At 39.8% G+C, this 22,978-nt stretch overlaps 1 protein-coding gene across 1 annotated transcript; it reads left to right on the top strand.

Annotated features, from left to right (window-relative positions):
* The first annotated feature begins 1,402 nt into the window (after window positions 1-1,402).
* LOC105044272 (rhomboid-like protein 19) lies at window positions 1,403-15,029 on the top strand. Its single transcript, XM_010922089.4, is given in 10 exon segments — window positions 1,403-1,623; window positions 4,333-4,414; window positions 4,417-4,456; window positions 8,883-8,943; window positions 12,793-12,820; window positions 12,823-12,958; window positions 13,597-13,711; window positions 13,816-14,018; window positions 14,105-14,242; window positions 14,652-15,029. Coding segments are annotated over 10 exon segments (963 nt in total). The 5' UTR covers window positions 1,403-1,572; the 3' UTR covers window positions 14,761-15,029.
* The last annotated feature ends 7,949 nt before the right edge of the window (window positions 15,030-22,978 follow it).

Below are 22,978 nucleotides of genomic sequence, written 5' to 3'. Positions count from 1 at the left end.
TTCTATTTGTTTCTCATATAATGAATAAAAAAATAAAATGCAAAGACTGTGGGATTCCTATCAGCAACTTTATACAAACTGATGAGGGAATAAAAATTTTTAAACTACGAACAAACAAATAAAATAATTAAAAAAAAAATTAGCACTCATCTTTCCTCGATTCCTTGCCTATGGAATACTCAGAACCACCCTTTTCAATTCTTTCTATCATCAAAAAAACCAACCGAATACAAAAAAAAAAACAATTAGAAAAAATAAAAAAAAAAAAATGAGGAAAGATACTATCAAACTCACCTTTCTTCTTCAGTTGTCCTAACACCCAAACCTTTCTGTCTTTGAATCATCATCTGAAATTTCCCACGTATATATAGCATGATCCAATAAAAGATGTGATGAGACAGTCCATTGTGTTCTCGTATACAAACTTTTTCTCTTTATTTAAAACCTCTAAAACTTCTTTTCTCTATCTCTCCATCCCCTAATTAAAGAGTAAGGAATGCCTGTGTTATGTCCCTTTGAATTCGACATGCCTTCATTTTTTCTTCTTATATTTTCCCTCACTGGTAAGCTACGGACTCTTATATGGATGGTGATTTGGCTGAACCTGCTGGATGTAAAGAATGTCATTCTTTGTAAGCACGTGGATGTTATATTTTCGCTAGAAAAAAACACGTGCTCATGTCCTCTCCGTCCTGTGGCATGGGCATGTCCATCATCCTCTCTCGTAAGTTTTTTCTTTGACTCTGTGTTCTTGTATTTTTTTTAGAGAGGCTCATTGCATGTCGATATGTATCCCATTCTTTATCCGCGTGATTTTTTTTCCCACTTTTCTCTTGATGGCAAAGGGGTCTGTGCGCATTTTTTTTTTTTAAACAGATGACGGAAGGGGAGGTTCAGGGCACAGAATGTTGACACATGTTTTTTTAAAAAAAGTGACACATGACGTCCGAGAAGTTCCGAACACTTCTTTATGTATTGTATAGATTTTTTTTTCTCTTTTTTTTTATTTTTTTAATCTATTCTGCAACAATAGATATCTCTGATGTTGACAAGATGGTTTAACCTTATCGGTGATTGCTATTCATCTTCTATTTTACTTTCTTTTTTCTCTATTATACTGGGGGTTCATGCATTTTCACTCCTTGGCCACCAAGATAACGGTGACAATGCAAATCCATTCGCTCCCCGTTCGTTTAAAGAACGGACTAAATTTCTTACCCAGTTCGGGTTATCGGGCTGAAAAGTTGGATTCAGGTCCAGTTAAATGCGCCGGGCTCTGATGGGCCAGGCGGGCTGCTTAGTGTTCAGTAGGTTATGCACAACTCCTCATCTCTAAATTTTCCAAGCTAACATTAAAATTGAAAATAATAATAATAATACAGCAACGGCAGCAGCCAGGGCCGAGAAGCACCCCGCCCACAGACATTGAGAATAGCACCACGGTGTGTTGTTGAAAAAGAACGAACGAGAAAAAAAAAAAAAACAGAAAAGGTAGACGGAAACAGCGTCCCGCGTGCCTTCGGGCGGAAGAGGAGAGCTCTGAACGGCCGGGTTTGCCAGAAGAAGGAAAACATGATGATGACGAGCAGCGCTTCTTCTTCTTCTTCCTCCTCCCCAGCCGGAGTGAGTAAGCGATCTCTTTCCTCTTCAACCCCCCTCCTCCTCCTCCTCCTCCTCCTCTTTCTTCGGACACGGACATGATTAGGGTTTACGGAGATCTTTCATTCCGGATTCGGATCTGGATCTGGATCTGGATCTTGATCGATTTCTTGTCCTTCAAATTGTCTCTTTTTTCTTTTTTGCTCCCATAAACCAAAATTATGATCTTGTTGTTTACTTCTCCGTCTTCTTCTGGTGTCTTTCACCCAATTTGATGTCTTTCCTGTCCGTCGATCTCCTGTAATTTCGCATTGCATCTGAAAAACCGTCTTGTGTTTACTCTGACTGTGATCGTTGGTAGCAATGCGTGTGAGCTTGTGGGTTACGATGGATTAGGAACGTGTAGAAACTCAAATCCGTGTACTAATCTGTTGTGGTATATGAGAATTCTTGGGAATTGACGGCGTGTTGGCCTTTCAGATTTTTGTTCCTGTGTCTATGATGGTCGGTTGCGGTCAGATGTGCCTAATATTAAAACGGGAAGATGTATTTTAGCTTATATGTTCAAACACGAACCTTGACAATTTTGATTCTTAAGCGATGCACTTCTTGTAGCATTACCAGAAGCTATCCTCATGGATATGTTACTTCTATTGCATTATTATCGTTTCCGAAGTGCATTTTGGGATCATGCTTGGCTTTTCGTGGAAGACTACACGCATATGGGAGCAGCTGCATGATTGGCTGTGCACCCTGTGAATGGCCTCTGTGTGGCCAGATACAAGATCTCATGCAAGTATAGGTAGCTCATTTTGCATAACTGTAGGCGTTGTTGCATCTTTTTTTTTTTTTGGTTCGTATTCTGACTCTCACCGGAAAACTCATTTACTATTTTTTGCCTTTTCTAATAGAAATTTTTGACTTTTGTTACAAACGATTTGAAGTCCAGTGGCCTACTAAGGATGTTTCCTTCTACAAAAAAGGGGAATAGGATCCAATTCGCAACAAGATGTCAAATGTCCCTTACAAAGTTGAACTAGTAAAGAGCAAGAGATCAATAGTTCTATAACTATGAAATCATCAATCATAATTGAGGGAAAAGATGACAGGGTTAGCCTATGGAGAAACATGTCTTGTAGGTCACTTGTTTCATAGTATTCTAGTGCTTTATTATCAATGTTGGCTGCAGAACTGGTTCAGGCTGGTGTGGTATTGATTGGTATACTAGCCAATTGCTTTCAATCGGATTTGAGTGTAAAGAACAAATCATAAATTATGGAAAACTATTAAAAAAACTAGAAATCGAGAGTTTTGGAAACAATAAAAAGTTATGAACGTGGAAAAGCAATAAACTTTTGGTGAAAAATCTCTCACTATTGAAGTTTTCTTGACAAGAACCCTAGTAGCTAGTGATCCTAGCATTGCGAACTGGGCAATATCTACGACTATGTGCTTGTCATGCTTATGCATGCATGTGACATCACTCTTTCAGAATTCTTTAACAAATCTGATAGATGACAATCCACCAATTTAAGCAATGGACCTTTTGCATCCTTCATGAGCTGTTTCTAGACTAGAAGAGCTCTAATATATTTTGAACTCATCTTTGGACCACAGTTTCATGAAGAATCTGCTTGTTTCAATTTAAATTACAAGTAGTAGTGGAAGTGAGTTCCTTGGAAATTAGTTCATTGGAATTGAGGTCCATCTACAAGCATGTGGCATAATGGAGGCCATTTGTCATATGAATTTCTTGATTACACTTTAATCATTTGATTTACAGTTTTTTAATTGGATTAAAGAGGTTCCATGAAGTGAGATGGAAAGAGGGATTGCTCATATAATGTAAGGAGTGACTTCAAATCATTTTAGGAGGCCACTTCTTGGAAGCTGCTGGTAGTTATGCAAGTGAGATTCATAGACTTCAAGATTTTACTGGTTAACCAGACTTCTGTAAGTTGATTATTTTCTTGAGTTGCACCACTCTAAAGTCTAACCCATAAGTTTTAGTATGACCTATAAGCTTGATCGCAAAGTTGTTGGTGCAGTTCTGCATATATAAATCCATCTTTTTCTGTTCTTTTTTTTTTTGAACCTTTTTTTTTTTGGTTTATGGGAACCTTTGGATCTCTCTAACCAATCTGCTTTTAAGTCTGAACCAATATACCTCCGCAATCAGTGGCTTTTTTACTTGGAAGTATGTGACAACGGAGAAGTAGTTATTGTGTGTTGTTAGTTTACAATAAAGTGTTTCTTGAGTAAATTGTTAGGTTCAAGAAACATTGTGATGATTAATATTCTTTTAGTACTTAAATTATTACTAGCGAGTGAAGTGCAGAATTTTGTGGCCATGTTAGACTAGCCATTTTAGAAGTTAGCTGTTGCTACTATAGTATCCTCTCCATTGATCATGATGATCTAAAGAATTTGTTGTTGATTCTTTGTATCTGCATTGTTAGTTTATATTTCATTTTGAAGTTAGCTGTTGCTACTATAGTATCCTGTCCTTTGATCATGATGTTCTAAAGAGTTTTTGGTTAAGCTTTTGCATCCAGTATTGTTAATTTATGTTTTAAGTTAAGATGTGCGCACCCATGGATACACGTTGCTTACATTTTCCAATTTGTACAATGGAGTCATCTTTCATCATTGAAATCTTTTTGTGGTTTTTGGATGTGTAATACACTTGTGATTTTGTGATATCAACTCAGGTCTGCTGTGGTTTTCATGCAGGGCAGCAGCTTTTTCACAGGATTTACCCAGTTGTGCAAAGGCCTTGCTGTGATTCTTGTTGGGGGATATGTCTTACTGCAAGTCTTCCTTCAGCTGTCACCTATGTTGCACTTATTCCCGCAAGGTAACTGTTGAAATTTCACTGTCAGAGGTACTTGCGCATTTTGTTTTGTGTAACTCTTAGCACTTGTTGTGAGGGGCTTTGCTTGTTTTAATTGTATTAAACTTTTGCCATATCATGAGTCTATTGCATTATAATCTTGCAATTTTATGATACTGAGTTTTGTAGTATTGAAGATTAGATATGTGCTCAATGATTGCAGAGGACTCTTTCTGAGCAGGGTTATGGGTGATTAGAGCAAGGTTTTACATCCCAGCAGGATGGGGGGCTTCTGGCCGTCCCGTCCATTCTGTGAAAAAAGGAGACTGGGACAGGGTTGGAACTCTGAAATCCATCAACACAGAGAGAGAAGAAGAAAAAGGAAAGAAAAGAAGGAAAGATAAGAAAAGAAAAAAGTGAAAGGAAAGAAAAAGAAGAAAAATGAAAGAAAGAAAGGAAAAGCGAAGAAAACGAAAGGAAGGAAAAAGAAAAAGAAAAAAGAAAGGGATAAGGAAAGAAAGAAAAAGGAAAGAAAAGAAAAGAAAGTAGAAGAAAAAGAAATTAGGGGAGAGAGATGGAGGATATCTATCGGGTTGCATGATCAGGACTGTTGCTGGGACAGGATGGGACAGTGGGGCGTCCCATTCCATGGAAAATCAGAACATCTCGTCCCATAGGATTTAAAACCTTGGATTAGAGCATCATTAATCCACCATCACCATAAGATGTAATGATTATGCTGAGACAAATGTAACACCATCTTTATCAAACTTAGTTATTGGCCCCTTTGAATTCGGCCACAAATTGTTAATCAGCCAGCCAATGCTGGAACTGCTAAAATCAAACTGGAGCCACACATACACCTGTCAAGAATATGTAACTTCCATATATACCGCTCTGGAATCTGAAAACTATGCACCCCTCCCACCCCCGCAAGAGAGGGTGGGGGGGTGGGGGGTTGAGGTGAGATGGACAACATTCTCTGAATGAGAATTTATATCACATATTATCTACCATTTGGTCCCTTCAAGGATTTTAGCACATATACTCTGTAAAAGTGCTTGATTATTTAATTCACATGTCAAAGGTGGAAAGGACATGTAAATTTTAAGTACAAAATTTTGGATAATGCCTTAAAATTTCAAATAGGATCATATATAATTGGGACAGATTTTGACGTGGATGTGGATTGCAACACATTCAACAGCCTAAATTTGCTGACTTCATGCTTCTTAGTTGTAGACCTTGAATTGGAATCACTATGGTTAAAATTTGTTTGGAGTCCAATGACGACCAATCAAGGATGTGTTGCAGTATCGTTAAATCCCAATTTAGGAATAAAAGGAGTCCAATTAAGTCAGTAATGAGGTTGATTACTGATCACATTGGTGTAGAATGAGCAGTGATACTGCAGACCTGTAGGTTGTTAGGAGTCAATAAGTATCTGTAGCCTGCATTGGAAATTTTATGAGGGATTTGTTTCTGTTTTTAGAGAGAATCCTGGAAGGATTCAAACTAAATAACTTATGGTCAAGCTTGGGAATCTTTATAGAGGGTTAAGCCAAAAACTGTGTTTTTCTGGTGAAAGAAATCAAAGGTTTACGGCCAAGTTTGACCTTCTCCCCCCTCCTCCCTCTCCTTTCAGTTATCTTCAACTATTATCTTTCTTTTTGTGCACTATTTAAAAGGTGGTTGATGTGGGCATATATGCGGAGGTGGTTCCCGAAGTGCACTGCACAAGCTATATGCTGTGTCTTGATTCGTTGGGCTGCATAGCCACATATGCCTGGGTGGGCGCTTATGCTCCTGCATACATTAAGTACTAGTGTTCTGCCACTTTTATTTATGAACTATGTAATTAAAACTTTACTTTGTTGTGGACCCATTTTTTGTCTTTTTCTTATGAAGTATGTACTTCAAAGTTTAGACTTTGTTATCGACTTCTAACAATGCTTTTGTTGCAACCTATAGTTTACTCTTCATTGCAACTTTGAACATGGACTATGCTTCATAGGATTATATGGTCATTTTATTAGGTTAACATTTCATGTTATGTTAGAACTTAGGTTATACACTCAAAAAGTCTTATGAATTTATTTGATTTATTTTATTCTTAACCATTTATATTTTTGTGTATTTTGTTGATTTTTAAATATTTAGAAAAACATGATCTGCATATGTGACCATATATTTGCCTGCATACTGCATAGACGCTATGCAGTGACCTGACGGTACTTGTATCACTTTTGCTTTTTTAAAACATCATTTTTTCTGCTTGTAGATCCATCCAATTATGTTTTCTGCATCTTGCATCAAATTTATTCCTGGTTTCTTTATAGTGACTTGAAATACTATTGCAAGTCAACTATTGATGCCCTCCAATCATCCTGTCAACCAAGTTTATTTGCATATGACTTATAATTCTCATAGAAACCTTAAAAAAAAAAAGACTCTTGTGATCTTCATATTTGTCAATAAAAACCCATTATGACTTCTTCTTTTTTTTTTTTTTTTTTTTTTTTTTTTGTAATACGACAGCACTTCTTGCTCTGAACCCTAGTTTTCCTGCTCCTGTAGGTTCACGTACAAATATGTAGGCCATCCCAATTAGTCCTACATCAGACTTGCCATGGGACAAGCTAAAGTAATTTCGCTTCTATCCAGACTATGGTAGAGTGTTAGAAATGAAAACAAAACGATGGGAATGCATAAAATGTAGATTGTGAAATTTTGGTGGGGCATATTGTATGCTTGGGTGGACTAGGAAATTAATCCTCTCAAATTCAAAATCAATGGGAAACCATCCACATTGAAGATCCAAACTATTAAACATGGTTTATGTTATAAAGAGGGCCTAGAAACCAAATTCATGTGTTCTGATGGTCTCCAACCAATCATCAAGTAGGTGTCCAAAGATGGTTTCAATTAACATGGTACTATGTTTTACTACGATTTAATCATCAAATGCTGATGAATTTAAATCTACTGACTTGATGCATAGGGTAGAGACCACTTAAATATATGTATTTTAGTTTTTGGGCATTTTTTTAGTGCAGTGTGGATCTTGAATTTGGATGGCCTACCGTTGATTTTGATGATGACTATGCTGATTTCCCGGTCCACTGAGCACACAAGATCATCCCGCCCCCCCTCCCTCCTCTCTCTCCCTCTGTGGTGTGTGTACATACATGCATACATCTCTCTCTCTCTCTCTCTCTCTCTCTATTTATATATATATATATATATATATATATATATATATATGTATGTATGTATGTATTATTTGATAGATGGAGGGTCATGCATTCACTATCTACTTTTTGAGGGTAATTGAGAAAATAAGATCTTTTTAACAGGTATACATGTGTAAATTCCAAAAATATATTTTTGGTTTCCTTAGTGTGAAACAACTGAAAGAATGTACGCTGAGGCCTGGAAAATATAATAACTCTAAACAGGTTTCTGATCTATTATTGACTTGTATTCACTTATCTTAAAAAAAGCTTTATTTTGATTTTTTTCAGATGATTTTCAACTGAAACTCACAAAACCTAAGAGGAAATCACTGTAACTACCAAAAAGAAAGGTCATGTTGAATTGACAAAAAGCTGAAATCCAATTTTCAAACTTCAGCATGAATATGTGTTAACTTGCCCTCTTTAATCCTTGATTCTAGGGCTGAAAGTCTAAAAATAATTGATGATTTGTTCTTGGTTCATTCTTGAAGCAACGAGGTGGGCATTGAACTGTATTTATACTTGATAGGAAAACCTGAATGTAATACGGTTTGATCATATGAACACTGAATAGAGCCATAATCACCTGCTTATGTAAGACTTCTGTTTCTTCAATGGTAGAATGAGTGTGCATTCCTCTGGACATCTTTGATTGTTGCTTAATCATATGAACTCAATATCTTCTCAAAGAAAAAGGAGGGGAAAAAAAAAGAGAGGCATATGAACTCACTAGCCGATGACACAAGCTTGGAACTTTGCCAAGATTGTCATCTATGTGTATATTCTTTTATTAACATTGGTCACTGGAAGGTGGAAATTGATGTCCAGACTGCCGACTTTCTTTCTAATTACTCTTTATTATGGAATTAAGCTAGCCTTTCTTCACTGTAGCAAGGGGATAAGCAAGCTCAAATCTAGTTTAATACCATGCATTTAAATACGAATTTTCTATGGTCTTTTTCTAGATTTCTTGGCTAACTATCTAGTATCTTTTCTTTCTTGTACTTTTCATTCATTTATGAAACAGAGTACGTTTCTCATCTATAGTAGCAAAGCTCTAAATTCTCATTAACCATAGAATAAATTAGTGTTCCTTCAGTCTTATGCTGCTGACTTTCATGGAACTAATGATTAGTAACTGTTGGACATGCAAATGAGCTCAGGTACAAATTTTATTATAAGTACTTACTTCCAAGGACTTGTGAATTTTGTAGGACGATTCCATTTGCATGGAACCTCATCACTGCTGGCTACATTGAGCAATCACTTCCTGGGGTAGGTCTTTTTTTTCTCCCTTTGCATTGAATGTGCACCCTGTGTTGAGTATCATATTTTTCACAAAATATTTTACCTCGTAAACATATTACTTATGCCAATCTTTGCCCTCTGGTTTTAGATTTAGTCAGTGGTGCTATTATCTACCATGTTTATTTTATCTTGTGCCCCAATATTTTCACTATTTTCCTTTTATAATATGAAAGTGAAAAGCCAGGTTATGTAACTCACTTGAACTTTAAATGTAGATGGTACTTTAGAATCTTTTTCAAATGTTGGTCATAGTGAAATTGTTTACTAATACTTACCAGGGAGACATTTCTGATTGGTTATCTTTAATATGAACATCAGATAAGTAGTAATCTAATAATGTCAATTTATATTCTGTTTTTTTTTTTTTTTTTAAAAGGACTAATCCTATGCACACTTATGTGCAGCCCATTTTGCTTGCATGAGCTACACCAACTTATGTAGAACTCCAAAAATTGATAAGCAATTGTTTTGTGGGATGGGTGGTGTTTGCAGGCATTAGCTTTTTTTTATTTCTTTCATCAGTTGTCATTACTCATGAAGAGAGTACTAGAAATCCGCATTTTCTTGCGGGATTGTGCACATTGTGTGAGGACTACTTGTAACCTCCTAATTTTTCTGGCTGTCAATGAGAGGCTTATTATAGTAGTAAAAATACTATATACTTATAAAACATAGTTTTTGATCTTTATTAGATGCATTTTTATTTGATTGTAAGCATCCTAAAGTGGGTGTTGATGCATGCATGTCTACACAGAATGCCAAGGTTTAAAAAGCTGGGGTGAAGCATCTAGGAAGTACAAAGTGCCTATACGAATCTATATGAAGATAATTTATACTTCTATTATATAATCATTTCTTATTTATTGTAGAATGGATTTCTAAGAGTGTATTTGTTAAAAAATAATGTGTATAGTCAGCAATCTAGCATCATCAATTCCATATTCCAGCACTGAAAAAAACTAAGATAAATAAATTCACAACTCAGCTTTTTCATGTTTACAGCCATGAAACTACGGTAGTCTGCTCAGTAGCACCTTTTCCTTTCTTTCTTTTTTTTTTTTTTAATTAATATTCTGTCCTCTTCTTAATACACCCAGCTAAGCCATCCTAAAAGTAATAGTATTAAATGCCACTAATTACCTACTTGGGTACCTTTTGAACATGTCAGGAGTGATGGTAAGATTTACAGGGATAGACAAATGTAGTGCATGAGTGGTTGCGCAATTCATGGAAAGCCACAGCAGCTCCATCTAGTGTTGACCCCTGTTTTTACTCTCCCTTGTTGCCTTCATTTCTCATCTTCATGATTGCAAGCCTAGCATCTTTTCTTTCCCTCTCTCTCTTCTCCCCCATATCATTCTCTTAAAGAATTGTGCCACTAGACCCTCTCACACTCTTCTGAAATGTTGCTAGCCTTGTATAAGTTGTCTCCTCCTAGCTTTTCAACTATCCACTTCTGACTTGAGGCCTTTTTGATTGCCTTCCTATTGGGGTTTCACCACGGACTTTGTTCTCTCTCTTTAGCCTCTATGGAGAAGCCTATGATTGATCTAAGAGGATCATCAGACTTGATATAGATCACTTTGGCCACTAGAGTACAGTTAAATAAGATTTCGGAGCGAGATCCACCACATCGTAAAGTCAAATGTGTGCCAAACTTCTAAAGGTCATAACGTCGTGTGATTGAGATGGTCTTTTTTTTTTTTTTTTAAAAAAGATAACTTTTTAAGATCTCTGACATAATGCCACCCCTATGGGAGGCCGTGTCCCGAGCAATTAGGCTCAAATTTTATCATTTGGATTCAAAATGGGCCGGTCAAACTGAAAGTTTTTTTTTCAGAAAAAATTTTAACAGGACACATCTCCCAATTTAGGAAGAATTCAATGGAGCAACAAAAGGAAAAATTCATATTGAGATCTACTATTTTAGCTTTTTGTGTTTATTTCTACTAGTTATGTCTATTTTTGAAAAGCTAGTCTTATTCGAACTAGGAGAGAAATCTGATTTGAATTGGGTAAGGACAGACCTTACCATTATAAATAAAGACTATATCTCAGTTTTGATTCATCGATCATCAATAAAAAAAGGGGGACCTAAACCCTACTCTCACCAATTTTTCACCTTTTTCTAAATTTTTTTTGAGAGATTTGAGTTGAGTGGATTGAGGGAATTCTTCCTACTCCTGATCAGATTGGCAATGATGGCCTCAATTGCATCTCTTTCTCAAGGACTTGCATCTTTGGATGGACGGAATTGTGTTTCTCTTGTATATATGGTTCTAAAATGCTAATTTATGCTTTTAGACTGGGAGCACCAAAGGATTTGCATGTTTCCTACATTTAAATTTTATTTTCCAAAAAGGATCTTGATTTATATGGTGTTAGCTATGTATCAATACTATTTATTTTTCTTTGATGAGTAAAATCCTTGACATGAGAATTTGTGACTTCTTGATACATAGGAGCACTTGTACATATCAAGGATTAAACTATTGCTTATGGGTGTATACTCGATAAATGTCTAGTAGGTAGGCAGTAGGCTATCATACCATGTACTTTTAAAATTTAGCCTAAAATACCTGCACCTGACACTTGATACGGACATTGCTATGACACTTGGACATGGCTTCACAAGAAGAAATCCTTAGATTCTAAAGGATCCAATGCTTAGACAAGCATCCACACTTGACATACAAACCATAGTCCATGTAATATAGCGTACCATGTTATGCTTTTGCCTGGCATGCAGTGGCATAAAATGATATACACATTTGGGAAATGATTCTCATTGAGTATGCTAAGATCTGCTACTTTATTCAATTTTTAAAACACAGATCCATATCAATTGCTTTATACTAGTCTAGAGTCATGTTTTAAGAAGCAATCAAGCTATATCCTGAATAAGTAGGGGAAAGTAAAGTAATACTGGGATGAGCAGTATAAATGCTGACATTTGGAGGATCCATTTGCTCAAGTTAGTGGTGCACTAGAATGAGCCTGTTGAAAGAAGAATATGTACCATACAATTATTTTGCTTGATTCACTTGATTCAAAGCCATATGTTTGTGTGCATGTCTCCATGTTAGAGAAGCAGTTGGATAAGGACTTACCTACATGTGTCAGTTATTCACCCTTACAAGTACTTGGATTGCTTGTTTAATCGTTGTCCAAGCATATACTATGAGTGGCTGACTCTGATATTACTACAAGCTTTTCTAAATCTTGTGTCACCGTTCATCTATCGTAGCTTATGTCCTCACCTATTTTTTCCTGAAGGATTAATAACTTAAAAAGCCTCTATTTACCAAGCTTTTCTTAATTGTTTCTCAATTGCTTTGCCGTGACTCCTACTAGTCTTACACCTCTAATACGCTCGTTCCTCTGTCCTCCAAGTTTTACTAGACATGCATCTTGTCTGTTCTCTATGATACACACACACACACACACACACACACACACACAATACATATATACATAATACACATACATATACATACGTACACATACATATACATACATATACATATATATATATACATATATATGTTGCTTGAGCCTTTTTCCCAACATCTTGAACTGTAACAGATCATAGGTCTTACCATCTTCCACAATTTTTTCTTCAAATTGCTGAGGCAAACATTTATTACAATATCACTCTGATGAAGCACTTCACCTTCATTCCCAAAGTGCTGATGCTGTTACATTTCTTATTTTCCGCTGTAGCTTTTAACCATTATATGGAAATGATTTCTTAGCTCTGGTAGTTCTATTATTTACATGAAACATAATTAGATGATAACAACCATACACTTGCAGGTGGTCATCAGCACAATTGGGCTTCTTTTATTGGGAAATTGCTGGAACCCCTTTGGGGTTCCAAGGAGTTCTTGAAGTTTATTATTGTGGTGAATTTTTTAACTTCAATCTGCATCTTTGTAACTGCCATTGCATTGTATTACATAACACGGCAGGAAAGCTACCTGTAAGTCTCAGCATACTTCAGAAGCTATCTATTTATTATTGCAGCATGTTCTATTCCTCCCCAAGAGTCTGCAAATTTTCATGACCTGTTTTTTGTTTTTCATTTATTATCTGGTGCATATTAGAATTTGACACGTCTTTTTCAAAGTTCTGAGTAACATGAAATGGATAACTGGAGATCTATACAGTGAGAATCACTTGTTTACTGGATCACTATGGCTGCTGCGAGGACACAATAGTTCTACTGATATGAAAAAGACACTTCTACGTTATGGTGAAGTCTGGTTTAGGTGTGCTTTATTACACACTGGTAAAAGTCATTTTCTGCAAGAACGCCTACGACATGCAGACATTAACTATCAATGTGCTACATGAATGTATGGGTTTTTAAATCATCTAATTTGATTGTACTGGTTGCTTTGCATCGTATGGTGGCATGGTATTTGGCTGCAAGAATGTTTGCAGCAGGGTAATATTAGCGATCAGTCTGCTTATCCTGCTTTGACAATTATTTGATTGAGATTGGATACCATTAGAGTCTGTTTTGCCATGTAGTAATTCCTGTATTTTGTGCATTTACATGATATTTGTTAACCTCCATGACCACTGAGCTTTCTTTTTCACATTCTTTTGTGACAGTTACACACCTCTTTCTGGCTTCCATGGGGTTCTCTCAGGATTTCTAGTAGGCATTAAGCAAATTATACCAGATCAGGAGTTGAGTCTATTTTTTCTGTTGAAGATCAAAGCAAAGGTTTGTTTTCCTTTGAAGTAAATAAACATTTTTTGTACCTTAATAATGTTTCCTGGGGATTTGGCTGATTCAGTATTTGTCATTGCTTTTCTTACATTCTCCAGTGGGTGCCAACTATTGTTGCATTGATCTCAGTAGTTATAAGTTTTTTTACAACAGAATCTGTATCTTATCTACCAACTATACTGTTTGGCATTTATGTGAGTTGGATTTACCTGCGTTACTTCCAAAAGAAACCTGAAACAGGCCTTAAAGGGGATCCAAGTGATGAGTTTTCTTTCTCCAGCTTTTTTCCTGAATTTTTGCGGTAAGATTTACTTCTCATCATTAGGTCTCATTGAATATCTTCAAGCTGATATTTTCTTAATGTGCTTTGTGTAATTAAACTTGCAGGCCAATTTTGGACCCTATTGCTTCATTATTTGATCGGGCTCTTTGTGGAAAATCAGAAACTTACTCTGAAATGAGAGGTCATACATTGGGTGGGAGCCCATTGCCTGGTTCAGATCCTATTGAGGCATCTAGGAGGAGGTGTGTTTCTGCCCCCCTTTTTTTTTTCACTTCATTTTCATTTCCTTCTTTATCTTTTGATTTTTGATACTTTAGAATTGCTTGATAATCAATAAGGCATTGCTTCACTTCATCCAATCTTCATATGTTCTAGCATTTTGCTTTGGACTTGCAGCTCAAAAACTGTAATATGCAGATCCTGGCAACACTAACAAAATGTAAACGGGGGTGAAATGGAGGAGAACAAAATGGTTCTTTAAGTTGCTCGTCTTTCTTTTCTTTTCTTTTCTTTTTTTTTTCCATGCGTGTATTCAAAGTTTTCAAGCATTTGACAGTTAATCATGTTTAGTTTCTAGATTTGTTCACCTTATGGGAATTAAGACTAATTCCTCCCCTCCCCCACCCTTCTTTTTTTGGCTCATTGCTGCAGAGAGCGGGGAGCAAGGGCGCTGGAACAAAGATTAGCAGCTGAGAAACTAGCTGTCACGGGGAGCACAGATGTTATACTGTCGCAGGGAAACGCTGCCGAGAATGTTTGAGAGATCATAAAGGAATCTGATAAATTCACCGCTGCTGCATGTCTTTGCTAACAAGTTCCGTTGGAAAGTGCATTCCTTTGCTGGTGCAATTGGCTACAGTCTTCATGTGGAGGGACCATCAGTTTGCAATGGGTCTTTTGTATTGTTGTTACTGTTTTATGGGCAAGATCTGAAGGAGAATGATGTAGGCAATGTACGGAAATGCATTTTGATAGCACCGTTGGCTTTTCTTTTCCTATGAATGATCAAACCTTGAAGTGTTGAAGATACGTCTGGGATGTCGACCTGGAAATCAAACCCCAGTAGCAGCCAGCTACCTCGACAACGCTGGCCTCACCCCTCTCCATCCTCAGAGTGGTGCGGGGGGGGGGGGGGGGGGGTGTGTTGTGTGTGGGGTGGTCGTGGAACAAGGGAAGAGGTGGGGTTGGCGGGTGCTGGTAACCAGCGGAAGCTCCATTTCAGAAGAGATGCACAAATGTGCGTGCGGTGGCATGTTCTAAAAAAGCTCTGCCATCGATGGCAAAGGGATTGGATGGTGAAGAGGAAAGTCGGAGGGAAGGAGTTAAGATCATTTTTTTAACAGTGGCAGTTTTTTAGTTACCATCGGTGCTTTAAGATTTGTGCTCAGAATTTTTGCTGTGTGATTGCTGGTGATCAGTCTAGATGCAGCGGTCGATGGCACAAGAAGGAATGGTGACCATCTAGAAGCCTCAAACGGGAGGTTGGGGGGGGGGGGGGGGGGTGGCATTGGTCGGGATGGAATGGGTGGTGTAAGGGGCACCATTTGGGTTTCTTTGAATTTTTATCGGTGGAGGGGAGGAGCTTAATTGGTGGTTCTAAGGGTGATGGAGTTTTGAAGTAGGTGAGGTGGATAGGGAGGGATGGGCGGCCTCGGCAGTGGTGGCAAGGAGTCTTGATAGCAAAGTGGCAGGGAGGTGGTGGTCCAAAAGTTTTGGCAGTAGGCAGGTCTTAAAGGGAGAAGTGGTAGGCTACAGTGTGGAGTTGGGCCACCTCATGTTTCGATTCTCGAAGGTCAGGAGAGGGATGCGATTCTTGATCGTCCTTGGGTGGTCGCCGGTCAGGCGCTGGCGGTGGAGGCATGGTGGTCATGATTTTGCCCATCGAATGGAGTGATTTGCGCCACCTTGGTTGGATCCGATTGTGACGACTTCCAATGGAGCTCTAGGAGGGGCGGCGTTGCGAAGCATTTTAAATCTAGCCGACGAGTTGACAGGTGGATGATTGTATGGCAAAGTAGAGAGGGTTGGATTTTGCTCAAGCTTGTATCCGACTTGATCTCTCTCGGTTGTTGAGGTTAGGGGTGTTGATCAACGGATTGGAGGGCCCTCGATGGTAAAGGTTCGTCTATGAGAATCTCATCGGTGTCTGCCTCCAGTGCGATCGGTTCCATTCCATGATGGGTGTGGATGATGGGGAGGGGGTCGATGGCGGCCGCCAAGAATGTGAGAGAGGGAGGAGGGGGGGGGGGGCGCATGGGGGCTTGGTGCGGCATGGGCTCGGCGGGGATGGGAGGGGGGGGGGCTGTCTCGGGCATGGGTGATCTCAGCAGCATCGGGAAGGCTAGGTGGCTCGGACCAGTTGACCATGTCGGATCGACGGTGGATCAACATCAGAATCGCGTGAGCGATCACCCTCGATGAGCCAAATCACGGTTGATCTGGGCAAGATAGTGCAAGATATGGAGGCTGGCGTATTGGGTGGCTCGAGCCGAGTGTGGTTGACCGCCAGGTTGGCGTTGGGCCGTGATGGGGGAAGCCATGCATGGACGGCATTGACTAGGCAGTGGATGAATCAATGGAGGGCAGCCAGCTAAGCCGGGTGATTAATGTGGGCCGGGCACCTATGAAGCCCAGTGGGCGTGAGAAGGGGCCCAGTGGCCCAAAAAGGGTCCTATAAAGCTAAATAGGGCGAGGGCAAGGCCCCAGCATACTCAAAGGTCCAAATGGATGTGTCAGTTACCCTGGAGACCTTAGGATTTTTATTTTCTCTGTGGGACCCAGAGAAAGGGGAAGCAGCTGAACTTCAGGCAGAGGCAATGGTGGTTGATCTTGAGGCCCCAACAATAGTGGGTCATGTTGAGGAGCTGGTGCCCGTGATGGAGGGCGACGTGGTGCATATGGATCCCATGTTGAAGGCTTGATCATGAATCATGGAGAGGTAGTAATCTGGTTGAGGCAGGCCATCCAAGGGAGGAGGAGAGTCCGACAGCTTTGGACTCGATGGTTCTTCAGACAGAGGCTAACACGCAAACTGAGGGAGTATTAGTATGGTTCCCTTTTCCACCAGTTGCCCAATAAGGTTGCTCTTCTGGAATACTCGAGGGGTGGAGAAGCCTTCATTCTAGATGATGTTCGGAAGATTCATCAGCAGCACAGTCAGATATCTACGTCCTGCTTGAGACCTATTTGTCGGGGATGAGACTTGTCCCGACTAGAAGATGGATCTCGTCGGTGTGGTGCACCTATGCGGTAGAGTCCAGGGGTTTGCCGGGGATCATGGTGCTGTGGCCTCACAGCTTGGTTAGGATGGATGCATGCCACAGGTGCGAGCAGCAGGTGGCTTTAGTTATTTTAGAGTAAACCAAAAGCCTCTAACTTCTGTGAGGAGTGTGTGCAAGCACTGAGTACAGAGAGTGGAGGATTCTCTGATCGAAGTGTCCAAGTTGGTGATGTAGGGCCTGCCTTCTCTTATCATTGAAAACTTCCACCTGTATTGTCAAATCCTACGAGAAGATGGGCGAAAGACAGTATGCGGATAGCATTGTCTCCAGAGAGTTCAGGGAGTTCATAGATAACTTGGGCCTTATTGACCTGACTACATTAGACCCAGGTTCACTTGGTGTAACAATCGTCTTGGGATTGTCAGGTTGGGAGAGGATCGATGGGCACTTGCCACCATCAATTGGTTTCAACGGTTCTTTGGACACCAAGTGCAGCACCTCCCGAGAATCGCTTCAGACCACTGCCTACTTCTTATCACCATCGATGTTCTACGCTTTTTTAGGGCTCTATTCAGATTTGAGAAGTTTTGAACTTTCTATTCGAGATCATGGGACTTGATTAGGAATGTTTAAAGGATGCGGTCCGTGATGATGCAAGATACCGAATGACCAAGAGGCTTGAGTTGGTGAGGCATAGGCTCATCCGGTGGAACCGCCTTGAGGTTAGAGATATCTTTAAACGGATCGAGGGGATGGAAGTGGACATTGCAGAGCTCTAAAGGAGAGAGGATTAGGAGGAGGGACTCCAGGAGCTTGACTTATGGAGCTTTGTCACAAGCTCTATGTGCGCCATTCTCTACGGAGACAGCAGAGATGCTGTAGAGGCAAAAGTCTAGACTGCAGTAAATCAGAGAGGGTGACCAAAACATTAGATTCTTCTATCAGTCGATGATGATCTGGAGGTCTATCAATCGCATAAGGCAGCTGATCAATATATTAATATGACATAAGAAGTATTAAAATTTTTATTATTTAATCTCTATTATTTAGTATTTGATATTTTTTATATTTTTTTTAAAAATTATTAATCATGAAAAATTATTCATAAACCAACTATTCTCAATAAATATATGCTATCGATCCATCACATACACTTCCACAATCATCAAGCCCAAGTTAGCCTATCGATAAGTTAAAGCCCAGAGCAATACCGCATGGTCCAGAGGAAAATAAAATACGGTCTAGAAGTTCACAAGCCACGGCCCAGAGGAAAGAAATCCATGCGCGGCTCACAGTACCGCGCACAACGGCACGCGTTCGGTTCACACGCGACGCACAAGGGGGCGATTCTGTGGTTCTCACACGGCGCACAAAGACACCGTGCGGTCCACATGCGGTGCATAGGAATAGGGCCGCGTGGTGTACAATTGCAGCTCACAGGCTTCATGTGGGCGTGGACATGCGTGCAGGCAGTTTAAAAGGGCCTGACACACGTCTAGGACATGGTTTGAGGATTTTAATGAAGCATGGAGTTTTGGGAGACGCAGAGTTCTATGGTGGCTAGGATTTTTAAGGGACTTACGGGATTTTTAGGAGGCATGAGGCGTTAGGGAGCTCGAGCCAAAGCAAAGAAGGAAACAAGAAGACGTGCAGGATTCTAAAACCTTGTGATGGCTAGGACTCAAAAAGATCTTGAAGGCTATAAAAAGAAGCGTTGGGCAACTTAAAAAAGAGAGAAAAAAATATAGAAAAATTTTGTAGAGAGAAAAAAAAGGAAGCTGCTAAGGTGTTAGAGTTTTGAGAGATAGTTTTTGATGGCATAAGAAGGTTTTATATTTTTTTTTCAAGTTGTTCTTCAACAATCAAAGAAGATGTAACTTTTGATGGTGAGCGAAATCCAATTCATGAGCAGTTAAATCCTTCGCCTCAGAGTAGATGAACTCCTTAAAATCATATTTGTATTTTATTTCTTGATCTCATTGTGTTTTCTTTTCTTATGCAAGCAACTACTTGAATATTGTAAGGCTTCTTTCTTTTTAAATAATATTGAATATTTGGTAAATATAAATAGTTTCTGTGATTTTATTTATGTGTTCAAATAGTAATTTTTTTTTGTTTTATGGTACTTGATCTCGAATAGCTTATGACTACATAAAGACAAACCGTAATCTAAGGATACGATTCGTGCTCAGTGAGATAAGTTATGTTGAGAATAAGATCATAAATTTATTTTTTTATTATCACTATGATTTGTAGTTTATAGTAATTTCAATTACTTTTGATTAAAATACTAATCTGTGATTGAGGATGAATTCAAAAATCTGAGGTACTTTCTTCTAATTGACTTTTCTGAAACTTTATCTCTGTCAACTTGTTTCTTTTAATTTTTTAAAATCCTAAATTTTTTATTCTTTCATCATTTTTTTTTAATTGAACACAACTCAGCCCTTTGATTCCTGAGGATTTGACACCTGATCTCATCCTATTCTATATAATAGTTGAATTAGATTAAATTTTTATTTTTGGTACTTATGACAGCAGTAAGCAGCTGAGGGAGCATATGATGACAGAGTGGTGGAGGACAGGGATGAGATCAGAGATCAAATTCTACAGTTCTTCGGATCACGTTGGACCGCTCCCTTGGGTGAGGATGCCCCCCCTTCAGGGGTCCCAATCGGTGTGCAGTATTATCGATGAGGAGATTGAGGCCCTGACTCATCCTGTGTCTATGGAGGAGTTGTGAGAGGCCCTCTGATCTCTCAAGGAGGACAAAGCTCTGGGGCTAGATGGTTTTCCTCCTCTCTTTTTCCATCGATACTAAACTATTATTGGTGGAGAGGTGGTCGAGACAGTACAGATAGTTTTTGAGCCCAGAGGCATTCCTATGGAGTGGAAGAAGACACTCATTACCCTCATCATAAAGAGACCTAATGTATCGGCCTAGGGGCACTTCAGATCGATCAACTTTTGCACCACCCTCTACAAAGTGTGTGAGGGTCCTGGTTGGATGATTGAAGTCGGTTGTTTCTCATTTGATCAGTCCTAAGCATGGTGCTTTTATCAGTGATGGTTGCATCACTGACAATGTCTTACTCGCCCAGAAGATTATGTATAATCTACAGTGTGCCCCCGTTTATCGGAGCCTGATGACGATCAAGCTAGACATGGAGCGAGCCTACAACCGAATGAGTTGGTAGTTCTTGCAGCGGACGCTCCATGATTTTGGCTTCTAGGATAGATGGGTTGACTAGATTATAGACTATGTGGAGGCCTAGAGCTTTACCATCCTGATCAATGGCGCACCAATGGACTTCTTCCACTCAGCTGGTGAACTTCGTCAAGGATGCCCTCTCTCTTCTACCTATTTATTTTATATGCTGATGCGTTGTCTCATGCTCTTCAGGTGATGATTTAGAGGATAGAACTGGAATCTTACTGGCCTGCCCTTGGGACTCAGCCACTCTCGCACCTTCTCTTCACAGATGACTGCTTGCTTATTAGTTGGATCTCGGTCCAGAATGTGAGGCGCATTGTGACTATTATTGAGGCCTACTGTCAGGCTTCTAGCCAAATGGTGAATTTGCATGAATCTACTATCACCTTCAGCCCCAAGATGAAGGCCAGATGAAGTAGACATTCAAGGACAGACTAGGATTCTTGAGTAGATCGAGATTTTGACCTATCTGGGGATTCCTATCATAGGGTGCAGACTTCGGAGGACTGACTGTAGGCTCATAGAGCAGTAGGTCTAAGATCATCTTGAGGACTGGCAAGCCAACACTCTCTCCATGATGGGGAGGACTATTCTCATCAGATTAGTTTTGAGTTCCATCCTAATCTACCTTCTGGTGAATACTATTGTGCCGTGCACTTGCCTCAAAGGCTGGAGTAGCAGTTTCGAAATTTTTTATGGGGATCTAGATAGGGTGGTGAGGAACTTCACCTACTCTCCTAGGAGGTGATCTACCAGCCTGTGCGAGATAGGAGGGTCTGGGGATCCAGTCCCTGCTGGCTAGGAGCGAGGCTATGATTACCACACATGCTATAAGATTCCTGACCTAGTTTGATTGCTTATAGAGCAAGGTGATGGGGGCTTGGTATGGGGCTTAGAGCCAGGGGTTCGAAATCTAGATTGATCGGGATTGCTTCTTCATATGAAGGGATATTTGCATCCATGGCCAGAGGTGATGGCCCAGGTCAAATGGTAGATTGGATATGGGACTTCAGTTGATGTGTGTCGGGACGTTTGGCAAACCAGCTTGCACCTTTCATGTTGGCCAACCTATGTCAACACGGAGGTGGATGACTACATGCGGGTCTACGATTTGATCACATTTGATGGCAGAGATTGGAGGACTCAGGATGTCACCTATCCTTTTGGTGGCCTGCTTGTGGACAGGATTCTTGCCATCCCAATTTTTGCCTATCGAAACCATGACCTGAGAGTGTGGGGCCAATCTTGCTTCCTTAAGATTCCTGCTAGGAATCTCACTGTGATGAGCAGACCAGTACCTGAGATGAAGATTAAGGCTACTTGGATCTGGTGCATGGCTGTCCACCTTAAGATTAGACTTTTCCTCTAGAAGGTTGCTTGGGATTGACAGTCGACTCGGACACTTCTCAGAGACATAGGCATGGAGCTTCTGACTGTCTGTCCGATCTGCAGATTGAAGGATAAGTCGATGGAGCATATTCTACTTCGTTGCCGAGGGTGTGTTTGATTTCGGGCATGGCTGGTGGCTAGCCTTGGGAGGCTAATAATGGCCCTTGGCTTTCATCTTTCCTAGGTGCGGTCCATCAGAGTATGATCGAGGACTCGCCCTATGGCACTAGGATGGCATATATCACCTATCAGATCTAAATGTCCAGAAACAATCTGATTTTCGAAGCCGAGGTTGTACCTGTGTAGTGGGTGTTGGATAGAGCATACTGGTTAGCTGAGAAATACTACCGCTTTGATACTGCTGCCATGTCCCTTATCGCCTCCAGTTCTTAGGACTCCCTTACTGATCTATAACATTTCGAAGGATTCTTTTGATTTCTTGAGAGTCCCCATCTTTGGGGTTTGTCAAGGTCAACTTTGACGATAGTATTAAAGATGGCAAAGGTGGTGTAGGCTATATCATCCGGGATCCGAATGTCAGGCCGTTGGCTGTTGGGGGCTCTTATCTTTTCGAAACGTTTGTTCCTGGAGCGGAACTCTACGCTGTCTGGGTGGGCATCATCTGCACGAGATATGAGCTTTGAGTGGAGAGGATCTTCATTGACAGTGACTTGGCCACAGTCATCGGATGAATCTGGGATGAGGTGAAGTATCTGGAGGTTCATACACTGCATAATATCCCGAGCACGTATTCTAAGAGACAAATAGCGCTGCAAATTGGGTTACATCTTTTATTGCCGAACACATCAAAGATTGGACTTAACGTCAAGATGATGAATATTTTTAGATTTTAAAAAATATTTTATATTTTAATTTTTTAAATTATACTCACACTAAAATGATGCGATGATCAGTTGGTACAAAAAAAAAAAAAAGCAACAGAAGTAGCAGCTCTGCTATCCTTCTTTTATAATGCCTGCTTCATCGTACGTTTTTTATTCGTTGGTTGTTGGATGTTTTCCGTCGGACAAGACTAGACTTATTGGACATACCTTCACAGCAGCAGTTCCATTTATGCATTTTTGCTACAAATACATGATCATAAGGCTAGCTTCAAATTGCAGTCCAAGAAGAGATGCTAACCACCTCTAAAC

Source organism: Elaeis guineensis, chromosome 4 (assembly GCF_000442705.2).
Source record: "Elaeis guineensis isolate ETL-2024a chromosome 4, EG11, whole genome shotgun sequence".
In the NCBI taxonomy this organism is placed as follows: domain Eukaryota; kingdom Viridiplantae; phylum Streptophyta; class Magnoliopsida; order Arecales; family Arecaceae; genus Elaeis; species Elaeis guineensis.
This window is presented reverse-complemented; position numbering and strand designations above follow the sequence as displayed.